Raw genomic sequence first — 22,435 nt, 5'->3', positions numbered from 1 at the left:
GTTTACTGTTGGGTTTACATTACAGTTAATGGAATGCCCGGCGTGTTTCATATCGGCGCTAAGGGATGCTATGTGCGGTGGTACCGAACGACGACGGCCGTGACCAGTAAGGGATAATGTACAGCGAGCAGGTCATTGTTGTGAAAGAAACCCCCGACAGGGTGATGCAGCGGTTTATTTCACAACAATGACGCTAGCTGTACATTATTCCGCTTATTACATGGCTACTTACTTAAGAAATCAATAATTTGACACAAAAATGGTCCTCCAGAGTCTGACATCAGAACTGCGTCCATAGCAACGAAATAACAAACCATAGAAGGTTGTGATTGACCAATCAGAATCAAGTATTCAACAAAGCCGTGTAGTAAAGCATCAGTATTTAACACCCTGGGAAAGAGAACAGGCTGGTAAAACTGACTTCAGTGCAACTGCAGTACCCAGAAAAATATGAACACCTGTATGATGAAATGCAGTGCAACACAATAACCTTGCATTGCTTAAGATGTTCTCTTCTACTTCTTCTTCAGTCGTGTGTGTGTGTGTGTGTGTGTTGGCTCAGGTCTATGGCACATTTTGAGGCTATACTTGTTTTGTTGTTGTATTGTACTGCATTGGCAATGTTTCAAATATATTGTAAATCTGACGTCAATCCTAACATCCATTCCAATATCTCACTGACAGTAAAACCGACGTCATCCAATATGTGTGAGAAAAGAAGCTGACAGGCGGAAAGAGAAACTAAGAGCTAATTGACAAACAGCTGTTCTAATCCGTCCGGTTATTACTGCGTCTCTGAGTCAGACAGGAAGGGAGACTCTCCAGAGCAGACTGTGTGCTCAGACGTCTCTCAATACAAAGAAACGTGTCTTTGCTTTCTCGTTTCTTTTGTTCCTTGTAAGATAGCGCTGCTACTCAGACAGTTGGAGACAGACACTGGGGTTTTATGGATGTAATACAGACTGTCAAATCATCTAATGTTATGGAGATGAGATTACACCTAGAGGAGACCATGTTTCATTAATCTTTGTTTTCATTTTTATCCATTACATAGACAGGAAATGTATGTGTATGGAGGAGAGAATTACATTAAGATCTTGAGTATTTCACAGATATGACTCCCGCCTAATGTCTGGCTGATATCACTGTCGCAGAGGCGTTCTAATGTGTTTATAATTGTCAGTTGGGAATATGTCTACATCCAGATGAGCACAGAGGCAAAAAGCTGCGACCCACTGCTGTGTGCATCTGTTGGTGAAACTCATCTTTCATCCCTAGCGCCATGCTAGGTTATTTTTTTGGATTATATAACCCTCACAGACAGAAGCCATCCAAAAAAACATCATTGCACCAACTCTTCATCGTTGTCCTTAAATTACACTGTTTTTATTAAAGACGTCAACCTCCTGCATACTTTTTTTATTACGTCAGTGCTTCAGTGCCAGCAATTACATTTCCTTTCTCCCCCCTGCCTGTCTGTCTCACCTCATGGCTCTTATATCCACAGAAATCTTACCTTCCTGTCTTTCACTTATTGCTTTCCAACTTTATAACACTGCAACCTTGCTTCAATCAAAAAGAGCGCATCATCTGCGTCACCCTGAAAAGCTAAAATAATGTAATCCCTCTGGATCTCTCTCTGCCAAAAAAGAGGGATTTGTCACCGAGGATAGTTTCAACTACATAAATGTTCTTTTCACCTTGTGCTATTGATGCCGATAAGCCCCATTAGGCTCAGTAGTGGACGAGTAATGATCCTTACTCACACACAAATATGTTGGGCATGAGGGATTTCTGCTGGTGTGGCTACCGCTTGGCAATGGGGACAGTGATGAATCAGCCTGAGCATCCGCATATATATCACCAGACAGAGAGGACTCAGTCTGACACACTCCAGGGGCAGGGTCAGTCACGATACCAAGCCTGTATGAAATGTAGACTTAGGAACACGAGACTGAGTTGCACCAGCTATTCGTAAATCACAAATTTTGTCAAATCCTTCCCAAGTGCTTAGTAACATATAGTTAATTTCAAATTTACTAAATCAGGTTGTAACATAGACTGTATATAAAGATGGACGACATGGCAGCTCCCCAAAAGTGAAGCCAAAACATGTTGATCGCCCCCTGGTGGCTCCTCCATGTTACTGAATGATCCAAACGAAAAAGTCAAAGTACATGTCAAATAATTTTTTCCCAAAGATGATTTCTGTCATTTTAGGTAGTTCTTACCAGACTGATATATGTTCAAGTGTTAATTTTTCTGATAACTTTGGTTTTAATTAGTTATTTGATGCTATAAAAAGGGTGTGTGTTTTGGCCTTTCGACCTATGTAAATATTTGATAACATCTAAAAAACTACATCAGAACTAGTTTATGTGGTGCAACCCTATTTAATCCTTAAATCTCCAATAAGTTAAGCAAAGTGTTTTTGTCATAACTAGGCTAAGTTTGAATGTATAAAGAGCAGCCGGCTCCAGTGAGCTCCTTTAATTCACTTTTCCACTGCCTCTTTGCTAACGCTACCTCAAAAGCAACTCTCTCTTTCAAACAAATGAACAGAAGAAGCTTCCCTCCTCCTCCTCACGCTCGTAAAGCTCTTTTCAGCCTCTATAAAACCATTTCTTCAGGGAGGGCTAAGGTTCCCTGCTTTCCAGCTGTATCTTTTGTCCCAGCATAGCAGGGGAACTAAATCAATGAGGCACTTGAATGGGCATGCTGGAAATGACAAAGGGTTGGCGGTTTTTAAGGGACTCTGGCTGTAAATTTCAGATGACTGGAGTTGAGGCTCTGCAGCAGATAGATGCAGTACTGTCAAGGTTAATCACACGGTCATTATTTCACAAACCCTGATGTAGCTTGATTGCATACAGTAGCTGTGGACAGTAAACGGCATGGTGTTCTGATTAGGCAGAACTGAGACATTGATGAAAGGACCCCGAGTTATATATCATGCTTTCCCTTCCCTCAAAAACTACTACTATACGAAACTGTACTCTACCTGCAAAATAAAGGGCATTTTACAGGCTGATTGTGGTGTTTTTAGCCTCAATAAACTTTAATTTGTCTACTTTTAGGCCAACCAAAAATACACTAAAAAAGGATGCAGCTGTGTATCTACGACTCCATACTTTGGGGAATATAAAATATTTTGACTTTTTCTTTCATATAACAAAAAAAACACAACACAAACATCACTACAAAACAAGGTTACCTCCCCTCCCACCCGCCATAGAGAGGCGAAGTCCTGCCCCTTCCGGTGGACCACCATGGGACCGTAGTAGTCAACGGCGAGAGACAAATAATTTTTTGATCCTGTTTGAATTGCGCCATGAATCACACACATGATGTTTGTCAATTTAAAACATAATTTTGCAAGTCAAGAAAGTTGCAGTTTGTTTTAAAACTGTTGAAGTATCAGACTGTGAAAATACGTAATTAGAAAGAAGTCTTGTAATATTATCTACTCCTGTAGGCCTGATATGAAAACAAAACTGCTCATTACGTCAGTGTTAAATGAAAAGCCTTGCCTGAATAAAACAAAGTAAACAATACCAAGAATGTGACCAATACTATTGATACCAACTTTCTATAATTGACAGTCTTCAATACTCTTCTTGCAGTGTGAAGACAGCTTTAAAACATAATTTAGACCTTCAAGAAAGGAAATAATATGTAGAGAAAATACAATTGAACCATTAACTGAATAAATAAAACATGAAAAATCAAAATAATTCTCTAGGGGTTCCTGACCTCAGTATTTCTATCATGCTGGCTCTGGTTGGATCCCCGCCTCTGGTCTCACACAACCCATTTCAGGGGTTATTGATTCTACACAGTGATGTGAATTCATGCTGACACTCATTATTTTCACACAGTTTGTGGCCTTTTCCTGTAAAGTAAAATGATTGTGTTGCTATTTCAACAGCAAGCTGCTTTCACCCACAACAGCTTCTGGCTGTTTCCCTGTCACTTTGTTCTTGATGCATGAGCAGCCTTGGATTGTATTGCAGACACCTCACACTAGGGATCATTGCAATCTCAACACTTTAACATTGTACTTTTAAGCACAATGACATTGTTTATACGTGCAACTAAGGCAGCAATACTGAAGTTTGGAGTAAGCACATCCTAACACATGCGGGTGCAATCGGCACAGAAAGGCAAAAACAATCCTCTAAAAAAGCGCCCGCATATTGAGTTGATAATGCCAACATATTTTTCTAACGCAGCTACAATGTCAGTACAGTAAACCCACATGAGAGGACAAAAGGTTAGATTCAGAGTCTGCACAGGTGAGGATCCAGTGTTTTCAGAGCTTGACTCGTACTAGGAACTAAAGAGTCAGGATTAACCTGTTCTTTTTTTAATCGTCTGCTCAATCACAGATTTCTCATACCAGTATCTTTTAAGACCGCTACAACCTCTAAACGACAGAATAGCAGCCGGGCCAGATAGCAGGCTGTAGGATTGTTAAGAAGTTAATAGTTTGTATAATAAAAGATCGATACTTGATGTCCGTGTATCAATACAATATTGCCACGCAAAATACCGCGATACTATGCTTTATCAATTTTTTGTCCACAACTTTGATGTATTCTAGTGATCCAAACATTGTAACATGAGCTGATCTGACTACCAGAATGCTTTCATAAAGGACAGTGCGGCCTCTCTGAGCGAACACGGGCACCAGAGGCCGTTTGAAATAAATATCTAAGGGGTCACACACTTTCAAAGCAAATGTGGGAGGGTGGGAGGGCACCAGCCACGCTTTCATGTGTCATCCCTGCTACACGCCCACATCACTGCCCACCCTGCACCACCAGCTTGTGACATTTCATTTCCCTTTGTCTTCCTCTGAGTGGTTTGAGACCTCTTTGGAGAATTAATTCATTTTTCTACACTAAATGAAAGCAGCTGTGATATGTAGGCGTAGAGAGAGAGAGAGAGTTAAAGGTAATACACACAGCCCCGGAACCTTAGATCCTCAGGCACGGGTCAGCTCTCCATCCCTCACACAAGAATGCGAACTTTTGGGGACAGAGCCTTCAGTGTGACAGCCCCCACACTTTGGAACTCTCTCCCCATAGAGCTCCGCAACGCACCATCTCTGGACACCTTCAAAAGACTCCTCAAAACCCACCTCTTCACCAAGGCCTATGGCCCCTAGCTTCTGTTACATTTGTTGTGTTTATTTATGTCTTTGTTAAGCGTCCTTGGGTTTCATGAAAGGCGCTATATAAATCCAAGCTATTATTATTATTATTAAAGGATCTGAAAGATACAGAGGTGTGACATTAAAGCAAGAGGTCAGAGAGAGATAAAAGTTTCAACGGACTGACAAGCGTTTATTCGCTCTCTTGCCCAGAGTTAGATGAGAGGACCGATACCACTCTCAAATCTGTCTGTTAAACATGAATCTACAGCCATTAGCTTAGCTTAGCCTGATGACTGGAAACAGAGGGAAACAGCTAGCTTGTCAGTTTTACACTTCAGTTTTGTGCAGCTTAAACAAACTAGATATAGACAGATCAGACAGAGATACAGATACAGGCGCAGCCGCTTCAAAAATGGCCCTTGGCAAAAGGCGTTGGAAGAAACAGCTCATGCATGAATAAACATAATACATATTTGCTGCTTTTGTCTTTATTAGAGTGTGTTTACTTATGCTATAGTTGAGATGTAATAAGGAGGTAAAATATAAGAAGCATCACTCAGTATAACGCAATATACTGTAATTCGACAGCACCACAAACAACAGCCTCCAAAATGACTATAAAGTTGAATCAGTTTGAACCAAAATTGAACATTATAACTTCATAAAGGCAGGGTTTATTGCAGTGCTGTTCAGAGCTAATAAACCGGCAACAGGAGTAAACATAAAATCGAGAAGACAGTATGAAAGTAAGAATAGAGAGAGAATCTGATATTTCCTTTTTTTTCCACTGACTTCGCTGAGAAAACAGGTGACGATAGAGAAAAGACTAAACCTCTGTGTACAGTATAGAGCCTGTTTTTCCTCTTTAGAGCAGGTAGCTAGAGGCTACTGACATTACAAGGTTATATGTTAATGAGGCACACAACACACACACACACACACACACACTGCTCTGCTTAACTTTTGATTTAACCAGACAAGTCAATTATGAATAAATCCCATCATATCTGGTGTAAAATTATTCATATATGTGGAAAGAAAATACGCTTTTTTGTTTTTCTGGACTTCTATTCCCGACTCTGACAACATACACACACGAATGCACACATGCACGCATGCACACACACACACACACACACACACACACACACCACAAAAAAAACATGCAATAAATGTCATTAATAATTGTTTGACGTGTGTTTTGCCATCATTCAAGCTCCAGCCCTCACAGCAACAGGTGTATGCATGTGTGTCTGGTCTTGTACTTCTATCTTTGTGAGGACAACAGAGGTGGAAGTACATTTACTGAAGTCCTGTACTTCAGTACTATTTGTCTGACATTGGGCGAAGGCGGGGTACACCCTGTACAGGTCGACACATAGAGACAGACAATCACTCACGCTGGCACACCTACGGGAAATTTAAAGTCAACAATTAACCTGCATGACTTTGGCATGGAGAAAACCCACGCTGACACGGGGAGAACATCCAAAGTCCTCACAGCTAGTGGGTTCGAACCCAGAACCCTCTTGCTGTGAGGCAACAGTGCTAACTACTGCACCACTGTACCGCCCACTGTGCTGACATATATATATATATATATATATGCATGTTATAAATATAACATCCTGAAAGGGGAGATTCTGTAAAATAAGTACTTTTAGCTTTGATAAGTACATTATGTTGCTAACACGACTGCTTTAACTTTGACTGCAGAACTTCTACTTTTAATGGAGTATTTTTAACGTGTGCGGTATTGCTACTTTTACTTAAAGGAGAAGTGTGTCGGAATACTAAATTTATTCATTTTGCTTCTGCATTATATAAAATTGAGCAAAGTGATATGTCACTTCCCGCTACAACATTTGTCTAGATAAGTACATAGAGGCACAACTTGAGAAAAAGGGGTTACAAATTTAATTTATTGTGAAGCCTATTGAATATTTTGGGGTTTAGATGGTTAGAAGAGTCTCTGAGGGTTCTAGAAACCTTCAAAAACAGCGGTAAGTGTTATTAAACGACCTAAAGATCGCTGGAAATGAATTTAAAACAGATGCTTGAACGTAATGATATTACATGAGAGGCACAAACCGTGGGCTGGGTTCAGATTCAAGTTAGAGGGGATGTCTATGAGGTGTCCTCACAACAATAGAGGAACAAATATGTATACAGTATGTACTGTATATAATAATGTATGTGCGGCCATTGTCGTGCATTATCTGTTGTTGTCATGTTGATAAATTGAAGGGTGCATCTGTAACAAACATGATTAGTAATGGATGGCGGCTATATGATGACAGCTTACGATGTGTTTATGTGTGTGTGTGCAGAATTAGAGGCTGTGGTCTGCCGATGTAGCTTAAAACAAATTCACTTCCTCGTCCCCAGTGAAGGTCATTATCATCAGGGAAATTATATACATGTAGCCGGGTCTAATCAGTGTGACGGAGCTCAGGGGGGGACGGCTGCTGTTGATGAGGTCGTGTTCAGGTTGTGTACGTCTGCTGTCTCTCTCCTGGGGACAATCATGACGGAGACGCAGTGTTTACCACAAGTACTTGTTGTTGCGGAAATGATCTATCACAATTGCTACACAGTTTAAGTCTTTTATAAAGCAAAGTTTCTCTGGTTCTAGCTTCAGTGGTACATTTACTCAAGTATTTTGAGGTACTTGTACTTTACTTGAGTATTTCCATTTTATGCTACTTTCTACTTGTACTTGTACTACTTGGAAATATTATACTTTTTACTCACTTTTATCATTTTATTTAACTTAGTCATCTTAAAGGGGCTATAATCAATATTTTTTATAATAATAATGAATCAAATGACAATGTGGAAACAGTGTGAATGAACCTGCAGAGAATTATCATCTTTATAGTGGGTTTCAGCTCATTGTTTAGCTGTCTGATCAACAATTTACTGTTTTGGTTCGATCTCACCGCTCTCATAGCGTAATTTACGACCACAGGCAGCTGTTTTCAGTGAAAAAGCTCAAAAGAATCATGGACGTCTCTACAAAATTTCATGGCAATCCATCTAACAGTTGTTGAGCTATTTCAGTCTGAACCAAAGTGTTGCCATCTGTGGAGCCACTCTGCCAGCAATAATCAAAACATTCATTAGTAATGAAAGTAATCGTTTGCTGCCCTACTCCTAACAGATCATTATTGTGATGGGAAAACAAACCGAGAGGGAAACACACACACTATCTTCACATTAACCCTCACTGACACTTAACACTCACTTGCTTCAAGTCGAGGCTACGCAATTTATTTTGTTAATTAATTTACTTTCAATGGTGATTCAACACAGCAAGTCTTTTTCTGGTGCAGACAGCCTTATCAGATCATGAGACCAGATAGCCTGAATACAGTCTGGAAACAAAAATTGAAGTTCATAACTGTGGCAGGAAAATATAAGTAATAATGGGACTGCACTTAACCAGTGGTGGCAAATAATGAATCAGGCCTAACCATGAAATATCTCATAATGTTTATGTTGTTATGCAGTGACGCATTGTTAGTGCACCCCATTTTCATTAATGTGAATATTCCCATTAAACCACTGTGTCCAGAGGTGTATGTACTTAAACCATCGTTCAAATTATCAAGAGGACATATGTTTTGTTTTGTGTTAATAGACAATTACGGTGAACGCTGGTGCGGTTAATATGTTCACTTCGCTTCACTTCATTTTTAATGGCTACATAACCAGAGTGGGTGGAATGTGTTTTTAGTACAGTGCGGTGAAATCCATAGTACACGGGGTCAGCAGCATAATATGCAAGCAGACTTTATACAACAAAATATATAATAAGCACAACAATTCTACGTAGGCAGAGAAAGCTGCATACAGCACAATTTAGAGATGCATTATCAAATTCTACACATTATGGCTGTAATTAGTCATGAATAATAAAGTGTTTTTTAGTTTTTGCCACAGAGTTGTGCTGATTTGAGATAGTACTTCATGTTGCAGATGCAAAAGAGGAAGGAGATTCATGAGAAATGCAAGCTTAGTGAAAGAACTGAGGAAGTACAATTTGCACCACTAATATCACTTCAACCGTCAACGTAACCTACAACTAACTCCTACTTCAAATGTTAGTTTCAGGGTGAACGATATGGATGAAACCCTCTTTCCCAGTATATGTAATTTCATATTGCAATACAAATATATATTGTTATTTTTCTACATTTTCTGGAAAAATCTAATGAGTCTAAGTCTAAATTTTTAGCTAATCCAGCATAAATTACTGACGGTTGACGCATTCGCATCATGTCACTTCAAACTATGTCATCATATCCACGACCCCTGTTTTAATCCTGTCCTAAACGAACCCCTTCTAGTGGTGAGAACCTGCTAAATGTCCTCCCATCCCATTGCATCATGTCATTCCCCGAGAGCATGTAAGGATAAAAGCACAAGACACCTACTCAATGAGATATATTAGCAAGATAATTGTGTTGTTGACACGTTACACTGTGATGTCCTCTGAGATATATTACCTCTGTTTTGGTATAAACACACACAGCTTAACAGGAGACAACAGGGGTTGAATAAAAGCTTCGACTTAGGTCTTTTGAGTGCTGAGTGTCTGAGACACCGTGATGGTTACCATGGTGAACGATGGAAGTGACCACAGCTAACAGTTGGAGGGCATTTCTAAGGTTTCGTATGACACTATTGTGCACAGAGGATTTGACAACATATCAGGGTATGCAGAAGCTGTGAAAACACTGCGACTTGTTGCAGGACTTTTCTGCAGAGCTGAGACCTTGAGGAGGGAGCGATAAAAAAAGCAACGTCCTGCTGTTTCTTCCTTCTACTATTTCCTTGTTTGTGGACTGCTGGCTTGACAGGAAGAGCCCCATTATACTGGAAAGGTTACGTAACATTATTTTTATAGCATTTTGTGGTGCATATACCGCATGCACCCACAAAAACACAAAGCGTCAGCACAATAAAGGCAGCCAAAAGAAAAGCGAACATCTAGGGATTGGCTCGAGGATGCCTCTCTTTTTAGCCACAGAGTGCAACAACCAGACATTTTACGATAGAGCGGCTGAGATAGTGATGGACGGATAAAGACAGGAGGAACACAAACATGACCTCCTCGAGCACTCAGAGCCAGAACGGGGTGCGACAAGTAAGAGAAAATGAAAACAAGCTCCGGTCTATGTCTTGCTATACACATTCCTTAGATGTTAAGGCCAATCACATGCTTCACACACAGACACAGACGTGGTGAAACTTGCCTAACCTTTAACATTTAAAAACAACTTCCATAATTATCTCTGGTTGCAAAACACAAACTAAGTCATTTATCAACACGACTGTAATGAACCAAACCATATAAATTCAACATCCTTCTTTATAGTCCTGCCTTTAAAAGCTATTATCTAATCAGAGCAAGCTAGACCGAGAATGCCGGAGAAGCTATCAAAATGTACAATCTTGGTATGTAACAAAGAGCATTCAGTGGTAAGCAACTTTTTCTATCCACATATAGAGCTTCTCATGTGACTCACATAAATGTGGAGTTCATGAGGGCAATAACACACTGCTGATTACATGTGACTCTGCAACTTGACCTTTATAAACAGCAAGAGAAGTGATTCCCTTATCTATCACACCGCACACACAAAAACCACAAGATTTAAAGCCGTAATAAGTGCAAACGCTACCTCTGTCACATAGATGAGCGGAATAGCGCTGTAGTTCTTCCTCATGCCTCCTCTTCCTCACCGCCTGAGGTCAAAGTGCATGCCACAGCAGCTTCAGAAGACCACTGGCTGCACATCAGAGAGCTCTGTCTGCCTCTTTGAAGTTTTAGGACTACCCTCTGAGGGAGGAGGAGTATGTGCAACACTCTTATTGTGAAAGATTTTGCTTCCTGTGTTGGCAGCTATTAAACCGGCGGCTCCCTGTGCACCTCAAATCCTGCACTACGCTGCCTCGTCCTGGGGTGCGTTCCCAAGCTGTGCTGTTCTGTACTGATCTCACACACTTGGGAAAAACCACCTTAAAAGGAATGAAGCAGCCCGAGCCGGAAATTTTTTTGATCCCTATCAGCCACCCTCCACTGGCCCGGGCACACTTCGCAACGGTAACAGCAACCTCGACTGCCAATCAGGAAGGAGCAGAGAGAGGATGGAGAGCTAGGGACAGAGAGAGAGAGGACGGGAGGGAGAGGCGGGAGGAAAAGGAATGATTTAAGGGAATGAATGAGTGTGTGGGAACGTTGAGTTAGTGCAGGAATCTCCTGCCAGACTCCCTCCCAGAGGGGTGAACGCACTCTACAGGACGGAGACAGCATTTGTAATCTGCATAGCCAGATAACAGCCTCAGTGTGTGTGTGTGTGTGTGTGTGTGTGTGTGTGTGTGTGAGGCTGGACTCTGCACCAACTCCCACTCATTCATGCTTAAAGGCATACTTTATGTAGGAGTGGGAGCGGCAGGGTGAATGTTGTTTTTTGTCATCCAGCTAACCTAAAGCCTAAAATTCTTTATCATCAATTCCACTGAGTAGGCCTGACATGTGTTTTATGATACACTGCTGTTTGAGGCTATTTGACTTAATTCAAGTAAATATCAAGTGCATTGTCTTAATTTAATTAGCAATTTTAACTTATTTGGGGTTATGTTTAGCCCGACACAAGGAACATATCTTACAGGACCTCCAGTATGCTTTGACACTTATTTTAAAGAGCGGGTCCATCTGCGTTCTTTTCCATTTTTTTCAAATGGAAACGGACAAAAAGTAGTTACATAGGATACCACAGTAGGCTAATCAATAAGGTTATGAATAATGTGAATGCCATCAGACAGCTCTTTCAGATGGGAAACTGAAGCCATTATATCCCTGTCTTCAAAGCCACCAGACATTCACAAAAACAGTAATTTCTCTCGCAGAACACAGGAGTTGCTGGTCTACTGCTGCATCGATTGGTTAGATTGTTTGTGTTATTGTGTGACTTTCGGATCTGAACTAGCGTGGCGTCCACAGCAGTACATTGCTTAACTTCTGTGCCAGTACTCCTGTCTGCTTCTTTTCATGTAATTTGTTGATAATAACACAAAGAAAGTAAGAAAATACTGTCAGTCTTATCTTTTAAATTAATAATTCAAGACATGCTCCCTTTACACTTTTAGGTATTAAGGAGACCTTTTTTCACAGCAGGACTTGTTAGCAGAAAAAGCAAAGGTGTTACTACTAATAACACTATTTAATCAGGAATGCAAAATCCTACATGCAATCTGGCCTTAATTAACATAACTAGATACACCTGTGCTTTTCCTGCTGTCAAAATGTCTGCTATGAAAAAGGATTATTTCCTAATAAAAATTGTTTTTTCTGCAAGAATAGTGCACCACCTACAGACAAAAGAAGGAATGAGACCTCATACTGATGGACAGGTTGAACTCTGGGAATTACAGTCCACACAACAACAGCACAAAAGTTTGAGACAAAATTTAAAAAAAATCTTACTTTAGCTTGACTTTTCCTCCCATCTAGCTTTGCGTTCTCCCTCTTGTGCATAGAAACACACATGGGAAGTGGACAGAACTGGGACATTGGTATTTTTTGCTAAGAGGGAGGCCTAAAAAATACAAGACCCAAGGCACCGACTCTGACCCATTAAGCACAGCTAACATTTGAAGAATTAGAGATAAAAAAAAAGGAAGCCTGGATCATCAAGGATGTCATACTCTGAGGAAGCTGGGCATGAATGATGCAAGAAGAGAAGAGGAGGAGGGAGAGGAAAAAAAGCTGAAGACAGTGATGTTAAAGAGAGGAGATGAGGATCGAAGCAGAGGACGAGGAGGAGGTGATGAACTGCGAATACAGATGAGAGCTATGACAGTTGGCAGGAGGGAAGAGGGTCAGACATGCAGCGTGTCTGGACATCAAGATAACCCTCTTTAGCATCTTTCTGGTGCTCAGCTGGCATCACTAGCGGCTTCAGTAGACTGCTGCGTCAGCACTTATAAAGGCTGAGAGAGATTATGTGCTCCATTTCGCAGAGGATGAATCAGACAATAGCTATCAGCTGCTGCGAGAAGACAGAAGAGCAACTGTTCATTGAACACAAATTTAAAATGCCACTTATTGCCATCAGTCAAAGCACTTCCAGCTAATTTTTCCTTAATTAATTTCAATGGATGAGATGCTGCAAAGTGTCCTCTGTTTTCTAAACAGAGACAAGAGTTGTGCACTGAAATGCTGACTCCAGAGGATGCCACAAGCCCTTTTCATTCTCTCTCACTGGTCTAGTAGTGATGTAGTGACACAGGGCTGACTCACAAGACAAGAATCAAAAGGAACAATGCCCCCTCTTGGATATTAAACACTATTACAGACATGGTGTGTGCTCAAGCTTACATTGAGTTGACTTTCTTCTTCTTTTTCTTTTTCCTCCAAACCATCCCCTCGAGGATAAAGTGATGAAATAGTGCATCTCCTCATTTCACAGCTCCAGATCCCTGAAACTAGAAAGATAAATAAGGTCTCAGATCTTGTACTTTGATTGATTTCAAAATACTCCTGCTGGTTTACAAAGCACTAAATGGTTTAGGGCCAAAATATATTTCTGATCTTCTGGTATGTTATGAACCATCCAGACCTCTCAGGTCAACTGGATCAGGTCTGCTTAGTGTCCCCAGAGTCAAAACTAAACATGCAGAAGCAGCGTTCAGTTTTTATGCAACAAATATTTGGAACAAGCTCCCAGAAACCTGCAGGACCGCTAGAGCTTTTACTCTTGTGTGTTATACTCTATTTCAGCTTCTATCCTAGCTTGTTTTTATTTTCTAATCTTTAATGTTTTTATAACTGTTTTAATTATGTCTTAATGTTCTTTTGCACTTTGTCGCAATGTCCTTGAATGTTTATGTAAAGCACTTTGAATTGCCCCGTTGCTGAAATGTGCTATACAAATAAAGCTGCCTTGCCTTGTACTTGAGTAAAAGTAGCAATACCACAGTGAAAAAATTCTCTATTACAAGTAAAAGTCATTCAAAATGTAAAAAAAAAAGTAGAAAAGTATTGGCATCAAAATGTAGGCTACTCACAATACCAAAAGTAAAGTACTAATTATGCAGAATATTTCAGAATATTTCAGAATAATAAATATTGATATTTTCAGGTGGAATTTCATTCATTTATTCATTCTCACTGTGCAATATCATTTTCCACTTGTGCAATTTTGTTAATAGTCTGTTTATTATCAATACTGTATATACTGCTCCTATTTTTATACTTCCTTTTATTTAAATGGTTCATATTTTGTTACACTTTATTTAGCTCTTTTTTTTTAGTGTTAGCTGATGCTTGTTGTTTTTTGCACTATCCCCTTTGCTGCTGTACACTGATAATGTCCCCACTGTGGGACTAATAAAGGAATATCTTATCTTATCTTATCTTATCTTATCTTATCTTATCTTAATACCACAGTGTTAAAAAGAAAAGTATTGGCATCAAAATATAGGCTACTCACAATACCAAAAGTAAAGTACTAATTATGCAGAATATTTCAGAATAACACATATTATATTACTCATATATTATAATTATTGATGTAGCATTAAACCACACTTAGCAATGCTAACGTTAGCTAACTGCTAGCTAGTTAGCTGTTGAGCACAGAAACACATATTTCACACATATTATATGATTAAAAAAAAGATTTAAATAAAGTAAAAATGACTTTAAAATAGAGCCTGTCACGTTTGAACAACACTTACCACAGTCTAATCCAGTTTACTAACCTACAGCTACACTAACGGCTCTAATCAGTTCATCGACCGTTTAGCGAGTTAGTGTGCTAATTAGTTATCTCAGGGGTCTCTAGGCAACCTGCGGCTCCGGAGCCACGTCCCTTCAGCTCCTCTGCAGTGGCTCCCTGTGGACTCATAAACATGGAACTCAATAACTGCTTTTTGTTTACATTTTCATTTTTTGTTTATCATTGTTGTAGGTCTAATGTACGACGGTACGACGGAGTATAGGGCCACATTGAGGAAAAAAATTAATCTGAGATTTCGAGAATAAAGTCATAATATTACGAGAATAAAGTCATAATATTATGAGAATAAAGTCATAATATTACGAGAATAAAGTCATAATATTACGAGAATAAAGTCATAATATTACGAGAATAAAGTCATAATATTACGAGAATAAAGTCATAATATTACGAGAATAAAGTCAGAATATTATGAGAATAAAGTCATAATATTACGAGAATAAAGTCATAATATTACGAGAATAAAGTCATAATATTACGAGAATAAAGTCATAATATTACCAGAATAAAGTCAGAATATTATGAGAATAAAGTCATAATATTATGAGAATAAAGTCATAATATTATGAGAATAAAGTCATAATATTACGAGAATAAAGTCATAATATTACGAGAATAAAGTCATAATATTACGAGAATAAAGTAATAATATTACGAGAATAAAGTCAGAATATTACGAGAATAAAGTCAGAATATTATGAGAATAAAGTCATAGGATTACGAGAATAAAGTCATAATATTATAAGAATAAAGTAATAATATTACGAGAATAAAGTCATGAGTTTACGAGAATAAAGTCATAATATTATGAGAATAAAGTCATAGGATTACGAGAATAAAGTCATAATATTATGAGAATAAAGTCATAGGTTTACAAGAATAAAGTCATAATATTATGAGAATAAAGTAATAATATTATGAGAATAAAGTCATGAGTTTAAGAGAAAAAGTCGTATCATTATGAGAATAAAGTCATAATATTACGAGAATAAAGTCATAATATTACGAGAATAAAGTCATAATATGAGAATAAAGTCATAATATAATGAGAATAAAGTCATAGGTTTACGAGAAAAAAAAGTCGTGGTATTATGAGAATAAAGTCATAATATTATAAAGTAGTCATTTTTTGTGTTATTTTCTTTTTTCTCTTAAGTTATGATTTTATTCTCGTAATATTCTGACTTTATTCTCGAAATATTCTGACTTTTTCTCGTAAAGTTGTAACTTTATTCTCGAAATCTCATTTTTTTACCCCCTCAATGTGGCCCCATACCTCACTGCAAATGTTTTGCGGCTCCAGACAGATTTTTTTTTTCCACCTAAAATGGCTCTTTTGATAGTAAACGTTGCACATGACCAAAAGTTGAATCAGCATTTCTCTTGACATGTCCAAACTAAAACTTACATATTATAGCCTTCATAAAAGTAGAATTTATTGCAGGACTGTTGTATTAGACGGCATTAGTTTTAGCTCAGTGTGCCTGACAGGTGAAAAATGCTCAAATATCCACCTATAATGTTCAAAAAGTGGAAGTAATAAGCAAACACAAACCTCTTCTTCTGGTCCGAGCTGGAGTTTCACAGGAACTCTGAGTCACCATGTGTTGTATGTCCAGTCCCTGTCACACAGTGTGACACAGAGAATATCTACACACCTCAGTGTGAAATGCTGCTTTGCAACTTTCCTTCAGCTCAGCATAATCCTGATTAACACACAGGAGAGACACTGTGCTGTCAGCTCACTGCTACAGTCTCTGCTGCTTGTGTCTGTCTTCATAGTGAGACCAGTATACTGAACATACTGATAAGTGGGGCTGCAAGCATTTTCATTATCGATCAATCTGCTGATTATTTTTTCATTTAATAGATTGTTTGGTCAATAAAATGTCAGAAAATAGTGAAAAATGTCCAAGGCGATGTCTTTAAATGTTTTGCTTTGTCAGTTCAAACCCCAAAGACACTCACTTTAACATGATATAAAAAAGAGAAAAGCAGGTAGGCTTATCTCCATATTTGAGAGGCATTTTTGCATTCAAATTTACTTAAACGATTAATCGACTATCGAAAATATTTGGCGATTCTTTTTGTTGACCGACTAATCGATTAGTCAACTAATTGTTGCAGCTCTACCGACAAGAATACAATGTGCTATTGTTACTTTACTAGCCAACTAGAGCTACAAATTTGAGGATTTTATGCTTTTGGTTATCATAAATGATCCAAAATGAAATATCTCTGGGTAATTTGAGGATGCAAAAAATCCTGAATAATAATAATGTATTTAACATAAATACCCATAAGCCATGCAGCCTTCCACATAAACTTATTTGGGCAGTCCACCCACCAATAGATATTTCTTTGAATTTTAACAGTGACGTATTCCCTTTAAAAACATGCATGCAAATAAAGTTTCTGAGAGAGAACGAAAACCCTTATATTTCCCCTTAAGTATCTTTAAGGTTAGAGAAATCTTGCCTGTCAGTATCACATATTCATTGTATAACTTCCTCCAGCTCTTCACTGAAGCTTTATGAAGTTTACAATGAGTGAAAGTGTTTTTTTATTGCGGTGTTGTGCATCATTTTGGACACATATCCCCAAAATTCAACCTGATATTTTTGGTATTTTTGGAAACTTTAGGGTCTCCACTAAAATGCAGTATAAACAAAGCATGAAACTGTACAGAAAATGGAGCTTGGAGAATTGATTTTTGGTGATTTAGAGCTTAAATCAGCACAAATCAAATCTTCTCCACCTGTGAGGTAACACAACTATTGCCAAAAAAGGTTTACTGTAAGAACTGCCGCTCCCATATTCACAAATATCTGTATATAGATTTTATTTAGGACACGTTGGCTACAGCGGCAGGATATTATAATTTACAAATAATGCAGTCAGAGTTCACGGAGCTCCGGCTTTGGGTGGAACCCACTCGTGGATCTTCTTGGTGGTGGTGGAGAAGGGCACGTACTGCTGTGAGCTGCCGCTAACGTTGAACTGGTGGACCTCGGCCAGGAACTTCTTGGGCTCTGGTGGATGTGTGGTGGGGGGGTTGTCTGTCATACAGTGCAGCCAGCGATGCCTGAAGAGTGAGCAGGAAGTAATATTTCTTGTTATTATTTCTTTATTTATTTGTATTCATAAATTAAAAAAGATAATGTATCATAATTTATATTTAATTTTATTTCTTTATTATTATTATTACCACATTTTTTTCTCCTAAGGTCGTACCATTCAGCAGGGTACCATGCTGCTGGCCACCTCCCACATAGTTATTTATTTGAATTCATAAATAAAAAAAAAAGGTATTATAATTTCTATTTCATTTTTATTTTATACATTTTTTTATTTCTTTATATTTTCTATTATTATTATTGTTATTGTTATTATTATTACCACAATATTTTCTCCTCCTTTGTTTTTCAATTTACAGTTACTATCTGTTATTATATGTATACAATTGAGTTTAAGGTCATACCATTCAGCAGGGAACCACGCTCCTGTCCACCTCCCACATGGTTATTTATTTGTATTCATAGAGTAAAAAAAAAAATATTATAATTTCTATTTTATTTTATAATTATTTTTTTGATTATATTTACTATTTTATTATTTGTTTTTAAATACTTTGTTTTTCAATTTACAGTTACTATCTGTTATTATATGTATACAATTGAGTTTAAGGTCATACCATTCAGCAGGGAACCACGCTCCTGTCCACCTCCCACATGGTTATTTATTTGTATTCATAGAGTAAAAAAAAAAAATATTATAATTTCTATTTTATTTTATAATTATTTTTTTGATTATATTTACTATTTTATTATTTGTTTTTAAATACTTTGTTTTTCAATTTACAGTTACTATCTGTTATTATATGTACATATTATTTTATTTGTTATGGTTTAGGTTGTTGTAGTCTTTTTTCTTAAGGAAACAATAAAAAGCATGATTTAAAAAAGTGAACAGGAAGAAGGTAGCTGACTGAAATAACAAGCAAATTATTTATTTTTATTAATTTTTTGGTGATTTTTGTCTATGTCGCCATTGAAGTCACATTTCTATGGGAAGTGAAAACATCAGAATCATTTTCAATCTACTTGCCAAGACATTACAGTAGAGTTTAACAGTTTTGAGTCTACCACAAACTGCTTTTCAAAAACTAAACCTCAGTTGATGCGTTTTATTCAGGAATACGTGCTATATCTAAAGGAGAACTTGTATAAAGGGGATTTCTTTTTGTTGTGTAAAAACTACTAAGATTTAAAAAAATAAATGGTTAAGGTGAATAGTGGAAATTTTGTCCAGAAAACATGAAGAGTTTTGGGTTGTACCATTCAGCTGGAACCATGCTGCCGTCCACCTCCCACATGGTGTTCTTTCCGTTCATCTCTGTGGTGTAGATCACCCAGCGATGACGTCCTGAACAGTTTTGACATTAGTTACCAAATTACATGTGTCACTTGTCTGCAACAGATTAGTTATAAAAGAGTGATAAAAACAGCACTCAAATCTGAACATCCTGTGCAAAATCCACCTGAAAACAACAGTATTTTTGGTGCAAATGTCTTGCCATTGAGTTTAAATCATTTCACATTCACATTTGGGGAAACTCGACTCACCAAAGAAGTAGTGCTTGTTGTCCTCAAAGTATTTGTTTCCATATTTATCCACACCAACCAGGGCTCCTGTCTTCACATCATTCGCCCTGCCAATGAAATGATGATAGTCAAGATAAGATTAGATAATAATTATTCCTTTATTAGTCCCGCAGTGGGGACATTTGCAGTGTACAGCAGCAAAGGGGATAGTGCAATAAACAAGAAGCATCAGTTAACACAGTAAAAAAAAAAGAGCTAAACAAAGTCTAACAGAATATGAACCATTTAAATAGAAGGAAGTATAAAAAAAGGAGCAGTATATACAGTGTTGACAATAAACAGACTATTAACAAAATTGCACAAGTGGAAAATGATATTGCACAGTGAGAATGAAATGAAATTCCACCTGAATATATTGCACAGTATGAGATTATACCTGTCATTATACAGTATAGTGCAGTTATTGTCAGTATTTGGTGTGTACGTGTAAGTCAGGTTGATTGTATTTGTTTCCATATTTATCCACACCAACCAGGGCTCCTGTCTTTACATCATTCACCCTGCCAATGAAATGATGATAGTCAGGTTGATTGCCCCAAGACATACTGTATATTATTATTTTTTATATATACTTTATTTTTTCAAGGTTGTTTTCATATATGCAATTAACAGTTCGTAATTACAATAGTTTATAAACCAATTTTTAAGTAGATGAGCTTATAGACAAACTCATTAAGTACATTAGAGAAAACAACTTCAACATTCAAAATTGAAATAAAATTAAGAAAATAAATAATAATAATAATGATAAAAAGAAAGAATAGAGTTAAAAAAACAAAACAGAAAAAAACATACATATACTGACATACTGTATATTAGTCCACTTTTTACCATTTTATTTTGCGAAAACAAGCACTGTGAACCAATTATATAAGCTGACATGTTGCTCAAATAAACACTGCTTAGTGACTAACTTGTGAGCCGAATTCATCAGTGGACCCTTAACTTTACCTCAGTCATGATCTTCAGTAAGTTTAAAGCGAGAGAAAGGCTGCTGCCGAACATTAGCTTAAATTAGGAGATTTTTGAATGGAGTTTGGCGTACCGTTCCATTCAAACGCGTTTACACGTTAACGTTTGCTGGAGGACCAGACTCCGTTAGCAGGATGGTTAAAAGTTAGCTGTCAACCTGCTAACTCGGCTCTAAATGATCATACCCGGGTCACACATCTTTATGAAGCTCTCACAGTCATCAACAGTGATTCGTCATAGACAATACAAACTATTTAATTAAACTAACCTGAAGAACTGAGTTAAAAGCCCTCGGATTCCTCCGTGACCTCCTATTTGTCCCAAAGCCCTTCGGACGACGTTAACATACTCCGCCATCTTGAGACGGAAGAATAATCGAGACGGACTGTTGTGCGTTAAAAACAGGTCCGAGTAACACCAACAAGCCTGTGAAACTTTAGTTCCGCATACAAATACAAATGTGTGTAGTAACAGAAGTACTAGTGTAATATTAATAATATAACATATACTATTATAACAAAGCAAAAGTAGCTTTAATTTAAAAACGAATATATAATTTGTCTGACCTTTGTATATCCTCCTGGGAACCGAGTTAAAAAAAGTGTCTTCCAATTATTTTGTGATTTCCTTCCTATTTAGGTTTAAAAGAAAATCTTAACAGTTTAGGCTTGTTAAACTTTATTTTTATTGTCCACTGTAGTGGACTACAGGACTATTTCAGTGTGAAAAGACAAAAAAAAATGAACAGATTACGGCTCTAGAGTGATATTAAACCAAGAATACATTCAAATTGATTAAAAAAACACACACATGCCATATCACTGGAAAGCCTAGGATGTCCTCCTTACAATACACCAGGGGTTGATAGAGTAGGTCAAAAGAGTAATAGGATATGCATGTGGACAAAATGTCCACTACAGAGGACACATGTCAATGGGCTGGGTCTCAGGAGGATATATATATTTAATGTTCAACACTATCATATTAAACAGTATATCACATTCCAGCTGATTTTCTTTATGCAGAGAAGACTTAAGAAGCTTAATTTTGTCATTCCAACTGAAATTGTGTTTCTTTAAAGGTCAGGGTATATAAAACAGACAAAATATCAGACATATGAGACTATATACAGTATATACACATATGTCACTTGGATATACTGTAGCTGTTTTAAAGTTTGTGTTTATTGGTTTATTATCTGGTTTGTTATTGTGCCAGTACTTTTTTATTTTGGCCATATTTCTATTTCATGCATATTCCCCCTTCTTTTGATATATTTATAAATTCAAGGATAGGGCATGCTACTGAACACTTCACTTTACATTGCACATGCAAATATAACTTTAATCCTGAACTATTATAAATGTTGCTGTTAACTGCTGCAACAACTACAATATTCTCAATGTACATAGTTTATATGCATATGTATTGTGCAGTGTATGCATACAGCAGGCGACACGTCATAAATTCAAAGTACACCTAATTGAAGGTATAGATTTTCATGGTAATATGCAATTTATATGCTGCATTTGTCTGCAGGAAAATAATATTTCACACATTTAAGATGCATAAAATGCGAAAAATTACAATTAATTCCAGCATGTTACATTCCAGGACATTAAAAGTTATCAAATTATAGCAGCAGCCTTTTGTTATGAGTTTATATAGCATTTCTAATCCTTCATAGTGTAACTCACACATCAAACATGTTAACAACAACAAAGAAAATTCAGGTATTCAGCGTGTTGCTCGAGGACACTTCAGCAGCAGAGACGATGTTTCCTGACACAGACGTGAACTGTTTTTAATTAAAGGACAGTTTCTCAATG

At 37.5% G+C, this 22,435-nt stretch overlaps 2 protein-coding genes across 4 annotated transcripts in view; both read right to left on the bottom strand.

Moving 5' to 3' along the window:
- Nucleotides 1–16,581, bottom strand: part of tmcc3 (transmembrane and coiled-coil domain family 3) — a 47,195-nt gene extending 30,614 nt beyond the window's left edge. The window contains exons 1-2 of one of the 3 annotated variants that reach the window (XM_037760701.1): nt 16,526–16,581; nt 13,548–13,654 (exon numbers count right to left, since the gene is read on the bottom strand). In XM_037760701.1, coding sequence (XP_037616629.1) covers nt 13,548–13,654; nt 16,526–16,574 — 156 coding nt within the window. In that variant the 5' untranslated portion in view covers nt 16,575–16,581. Of the gene's footprint in view, nt 1–10,848; nt 10,991–13,547; nt 13,655–14,908; nt 14,953–16,525 lie in introns of those variants that run through there. The other 2 variants (XM_037760702.1, XM_037760703.1) reach the window with 2 other exon arrangements.
- Nucleotides 16,582–17,795: 1,214 nt separating this feature from the next.
- Nucleotides 17,796–21,029, bottom strand: ndufa12 (NADH:ubiquinone oxidoreductase subunit A12). The gene is made up of 4 exons (XM_037760700.1): nt 20,875–21,029; nt 19,596–19,681; nt 19,308–19,395; nt 17,796–18,055 (listed from the first exon to the last, which is right to left on the bottom strand). Exons 1-4 carry the CDS (start codon nt 20,961–20,963, stop codon nt 17,875–17,877), a joined length of 444 nt encoding a protein of 147 aa, XP_037616628.1. The 5' UTR covers nt 20,964–21,029; the 3' UTR covers nt 17,796–17,874.
- Between the last annotated feature and the right edge of the window lie 1,406 nt (nt 21,030–22,435).

This window comes from Sebastes umbrosus, chromosome 23 (genome assembly GCF_015220745.1).
Source record: "Sebastes umbrosus isolate fSebUmb1 chromosome 23, fSebUmb1.pri, whole genome shotgun sequence".
NCBI classification, from domain to species: domain Eukaryota; kingdom Metazoa; phylum Chordata; class Actinopteri; order Perciformes; family Sebastidae; genus Sebastes; species Sebastes umbrosus.
This window is presented reverse-complemented; position numbering and strand designations above follow the sequence as displayed.

Coding starts and splice junctions, on each gene's coding strand:
- ndufa12 (XM_037760700.1), bottom strand. CDS start 20,963: ATGGCGGAGTATGTTAACGTCGTCCGAAGGGCTTTGGGACAAATAGGA. Junction 19,682..20,874: donor CTTTTAACTCAGTTCTTCAG/GTTAGTTTAATT, acceptor TTTCATTGGCAG/GGCGAATGATGTGAAGACAG. Junction 19,396..19,595: donor CAACAAGCACTACTTCTTTG/GTGAGTCGAGTT, acceptor AAAACTGTTCAG/GACGTCATCGCTGGGTGATC.